We start from the raw sequence: 5,166 nt of genomic DNA on the forward strand, positions 1-5,166 counted from the left end.
CGCTGGTTTGATACACATCCTTCCGACAGCCGTCATAAATGTTTGTTATTGTTCACGTTTGGAAGCGATTTGTGGCAATCGAATTGCTTTAGGGGTTTTTTCAAAACAAAAAAGCATGAAAAAGTTCTGCATCAAGTGTTCAGCATTAAAATACATACTCAACAGGTGATGGTTCTTTTCAATGAAAAGAAGCACGTTTCCATAAAGTTCTCGCAGCAGAAAAATACGGTGCAGTGAAGCTGGAGATGTATTTGTACTGCTGCATAGATGAGTGCACAAATTGTCGCAGGTGGCAGCAAGAATCGTAGGCGAGGAACTTGACCATGGCCGCGGAACAGTTTGTGCTGTGGCAAGTAAGTACAACGAGGAACTTGACCATGGCCGCGGAACAGTTTGTGCTGTGGCAAGTAAGTACAACGAGGAACTTGGCCATGGCCGCGGAACAGTTTGTGCTGTGGCAAGTAAGTACAACCTGGCTGGACTTTCTTTTAAATCTGCTTCCGTTACTGCGAAATCTTTTCTGACGATTGTTCCATCCGTAAACCTTCGTCAACCGGAACGGAACTTTAAGATTTTTAGGTCGGTTACCGGTCACGCGCTGGAAAAAAACAACATTAGTTCAAAACTGAGTCTTTGAGATTGAGCGGGATACACTGAAGGTTAATTGAAAAAAAAAACTAAAATAATAAAAAATGGAATTTCATTTCATTTTGCCACACCACAAACATTAAATTCCCACCGAATCTGCCATCACTGGTCGCCACTGTCATCTTGCTGTCATCCGTCGTCTCGCCGCTCGCAGGCCGCGTAAACGTCAAACGTCGTCGTCGTCGTCGGAATTTCGTAGCATTGCTCCATCTCATCGCTAATTGTTTTTCTTTTTGGTGCGCGCACCCGCGATTCCCTGTTTGTTTTTCCGTTTTTAATCCGTGGCCACGCCACCAAAGGTGAGTTTAGCCGGGGTCCGGTGGCAGTTTCGCGGGGCTATGGTTTTAATGTGAAATTTCTCTTCTAGCTGCCGTGTGATGTTGTGGGTTGGCGTTCGAAGTGCCAAAAGGTTGTGCGTTGCGGAGGAGGACGGAGTGGCCATTTGGCGGCGGTTTGTAAACAAAGCGGTTGGGCGCAATTTGTCCGCGCTGGTTGGGATTCGGGCCCGCTGCAGTTGTCACAATGACGGATTCCTTCTTCGGGTTCGACACGCATCTTCCGGTGGAGGATGACGGAGGCGGGGGAACTGGGGGCGGTCCGGACGATTCGGAGGAGGAGTACGATGCGCTGAACGATGAGACGTTTGGGCAGGCACGGGAGGGGGACTGGGAGGAGCTGCACGAGGATATGGTCCGGTTGGATCAGCGGGAGGGTGGGGATGGCGATTCGGGGCCGGATTCGGACTTGGATATGAACTTTTCCAGCGTTCGGATTGACAACTTGGAGCTGGACGATGATAACGAGTCGGAGGCGAGGTTGCAGCTGGATCCGAGCGTGTGGACGATGCCGAGCAAGCCGGAGACGCCGCGGCCGCAGTTGCCACATCCGGCGATGCAGCAACACCATCCGCAGAGTTCGTTGATGGCGGCGATGCAGCACCATCAGAGGATAGGCGGGGGACCAGGTAAGGGTGGGGAGATTTTGTGAGAAGGGAGTTTGTTATCATTTGGCTTGTTTTAGGTGGCCCCTTTGTCGGTCTTCCGCCCAACTTCCCGCTGCCGAATCCGGCTCAGATGCGCATCTGTTCGGTGGAGGAGATCGAGCAGAACATGATCAAGCAGCAGGCGCAGCACTCGATGCCGCCGGAGGTTCCCCAGCAGCTGCCGCCGTTTCATCATCCGGGCATGGGACTGCCTCGTCCGCCGCCCGGATTTCCCGGAATGATGAATCACCAGCCGCCGTTGACGATTCCGGTGAACTTTCCGCCGCCGTTGAACATGGTTCCCCCGTTGCCACCGTTGCACCTGCTCCAGACGAACGTTCCGCCGCCGTTTCCGATGAATGTGCCGCCGCCGAATTTCCCCGGAGGTGAGAGCCACGCGAATTTCAACCAACGGCTGGTTCAGGAGATTCAGCAAAACCATCCGATGCTGAACCAGCACCGTCAACACCAGCAACAGGGTCAGAATCGCTACCAGCAGCAGCACAATAATCGGCAGAATTACCACCAGAACCAGCAGCAGATGCAGCATCACCGTGGCAAGCTGAACCGGTCGGGCGAGTACGACGAGTACGCGAACCTGATGAGCGAACGGGACAAGCAGTGGCTGCTGGCCTTTGTACTTAACGCCCAATACCCACCTGATGCCAAACCCATGTGGACGTTCATCCCTAAGCATGCGTATGGCCTGGTTTTTGACAACGATACAAAATACGCCTGCGTTACCCGAGCAGGGGTAAATAACACGGGAATACCAAATTTTGGTATTACTTGGGCAAATAACAGGGACCAAAATGTGCCCTTGGTTGCCCAGTAATAGATGGTAAAATACCATGAAATCATACCAAAGTCTTGCATGTGGAAGGGCACAACAATACCAAACCATGTTATTCCAAGGGTAAAATAATACCTCAAAATAAAACCATTTCAATACCAAGTTGAGGTCTTCTGGATTTTTGAACATTGTTTGAATACCAAAACTTGGTATTGCCATGGTTTTAATTTTAGGTATTCCCGCGCCCTTGGAAAATCATATTTTGGTATTCCTGTGGTCTTCCACATACATGATTTTGGTATGATTCCATGGTATTTTACCATCTATTACTGGGCAACCAAAATCACATTTTGGTCACTGGTATTTGCACAAGTAATACCAAAATTTGATATTTTCATACCATTTTTAGTGCAGCAGTTGCAGTTAGTGAATAAACGGAAATGATCCATATGCAACAGCCAAATCTACTCACCTGATGATTCCATGTTGTTCTTAGTGATATTCTTCACCACACCGAATGCATTTGTCATTGATGAACGGCCTGTGCTTGAAGTTCTTGAAGCTTCTGAAAAATAACAAGATTGAAAAATAAGTGTTATTAAAATGAAACTGGATTGAAATTCACCAACATTCAATAATCATTCGATTGACTCGTTTTTCAAAGTATTGGGTTATCCCGACTTAGAGAAATTTCAACGATTTAAAAAAATGTTAAAACCAGCTTTAATTTTTTTTTCAAGTCATTTTAGCGCAAAATTTATTATCTTCTCCAAATTGGTAAAAAAATCCCATAGTTTCAGAGAAAATTGATGAAACCTTTCAATACTAAAATAATACCAAAATGTGCCATCCTGACTTAGAAAATTTTCCACAATTTCAAGTCATTTCTGTAGGGGGTATATCAAAAATGTTTAAAATCAAGTTTGAAATTTCCGGTTTTCAATGAAAGCATTCGCTTTGAGACATCATTTTAGCGCAAATTTAATTATTTTGTCAAAATTGGTCAAAATTCTCCCATAGTTGCAGAGGAATTTGATAAAACACTGTAATACCAAAAGAATACCAAAATGTGGTGTTCGACCATTGACAAATTCTGCAATTTAGCAATATCAAAACAATACCTTAAATTGGTATGATACCACATTTTGCTCTTGCATAATCCTTAAGACAAATTTCAAAGGGTCCAGGAATACCAAAATTTGGTATTGATACCAGAGAAAGGTATTATTACGCATTTCCCTTGTTATTTACCCATGCTCGGGTATAAGCCTCCTTGCATATTTATCTAAACCTCCCGCTAAGTAATTTCTACCGTATTGTATTTATTGTGAAGATTGTGAATTATTTATTTATTTTTAATGTGTTAATTTATGCTTTGACTGAATATATTGTCCTATAATTTGATCTATTGATTGAGTTTTTATTTAATAAGTAAAGAAAGTTAAGCAATAACTCTACTTAAAGTTCTCAAGGTTCAATATATGTAATAAGATTTTTTTGTAGTTTAAATCATTTTTTAAACGTAGACGGAATAAATGCTCTCAATGAGTTCAATTTCTTTGATTTATTTAAATGACCATTGAATGATTGATCAAATTCTCCGCCTGGTTCTGCCAGAATCCTGTTAGAAGGGTAGAACATTTCTTCTAGAATGCAGTTAGAATATACAGCTCTGTAAAAACTCTGCAAGAATCCTACAAGAACTTCGTTACTGGGTAACAGAGCTATCTACGTGCGCATGTATTGCGTGTACGTATACGAAAAAGATTGAGGTTAAATTTTGTACCAGCCAGCAAAACAAATGGCGTGCAAGTGTGCGTGAGAGCGGGCTTAGATAACTCTACTGCACACCAAATATTTGCACATTGAAAATGATACCTTCTATCCCCCGCTCGCCAAACCGGTTTGTGTCTCGACTGAGTGCTTTCGACCACTTTAGAACAGTTTCAAACTACCCGCTGAGAAAATCTGTGCACTTTGTTTGATTAAATTTTACAACTTTCACAATTGTTGCTAAATCTATGCAAAAATATTTTAACACCATTAGAGAAGCGTTGTTTTTTTAAGTAACGCAAAAAAATGGAAAAATTGTAAAAATGTTGAATGAAGCGTGCGACCCTCCCGTTACGTAATAAAATAACGCTCCCTAGGCGTGTTGAAGTTTCTGCTCGATTCAAAAATCAACTCAATTTTGAGTGGGCATCATTCGAGCAGTTGATCTCTCTGTAATGGTACCCAATTTTGATTAGAAGCTGCGTGTTGTCGATCTGTCACAGAAAGCGTTTTCACAATTGTCAATTAAGCTAGGAAATTCTAATCGAACTATAATTTTTTGCTAATTTTTTTCTCAAACAAAATCCGATATTATGTGCCAATGTGTCGGAAGGAAACCCAACACGCAAGGTAAAAGATTTTACATCGTTTCTATAGAATATACAAATGCAACGATTTTTTTACAGCCCAAGCGCAGGTCGAGCTGGAGGTTCAACGAGATCATCGACAAAGGCTTCTAGATAAAATTCCAGCGCAGACACTGCCCACACCCAAAGTGATTCACGGAGGTCAATCATTCAGTGTGACCGTCGCGGGATTAGTAGGCCATGCTGCCATGAATCAACGTTAGTCAAAACCCCGCCATTCATTGCAGCAGAAAGTGGTAAAGTTTTAATCTACTAGGAAAATTTAATTAAGACTGGTAATATGAAACTGTGCACAAACCAACACATTCACAAAATATAACATG

The 5,166-nt window shown here is 43.2% G+C and overlaps 1 protein-coding gene across 1 annotated transcript; it reads left to right on the plus strand.

Moving 5' to 3' along the window:
* The first annotated feature begins 702 nt into the window (after positions 1-702).
* Positions 703-3,958, plus strand: LOC6030948 (protein PAT1 homolog 1). Its single transcript, XM_038263107.1, has 4 exons — positions 703-947; positions 1,016-1,612; positions 1,669-2,384; positions 3,950-3,958. Exons 2-4 carry the CDS (start codon positions 1,171-1,173, stop codon positions 3,956-3,958), a joined length of 1,167 nt encoding a protein of 388 aa, XP_038119035.1. The 5' UTR covers positions 703-947; positions 1,016-1,170.
* The last annotated feature ends 1,208 nt before the right edge of the window (positions 3,959-5,166 follow it).

The sequence above is a fragment of the Culex quinquefasciatus genome, chromosome 1, assembly GCF_015732765.1.
Source record: "Culex quinquefasciatus strain JHB chromosome 1, VPISU_Cqui_1.0_pri_paternal, whole genome shotgun sequence".
Classification (NCBI taxonomy): domain Eukaryota; kingdom Metazoa; phylum Arthropoda; class Insecta; order Diptera; family Culicidae; genus Culex; species Culex quinquefasciatus.

Excerpts from the sequence above, each read along its gene's own strand:
- LOC6030948 (XM_038263107.1), top strand. The coding sequence starts at position 1,171 with ATGACGGATTCCTTCTTCGGGTTCGACACGCATCTTCCGGTGGAGGAT. Across the intron at positions 1,613-1,668 it reads GAGGATAGGCGGGGGACCAG|GTGGCCCCTTTGTCGGTCTT; the intron begins GTAAGGGTGGGG and ends GGCTTGTTTTAG.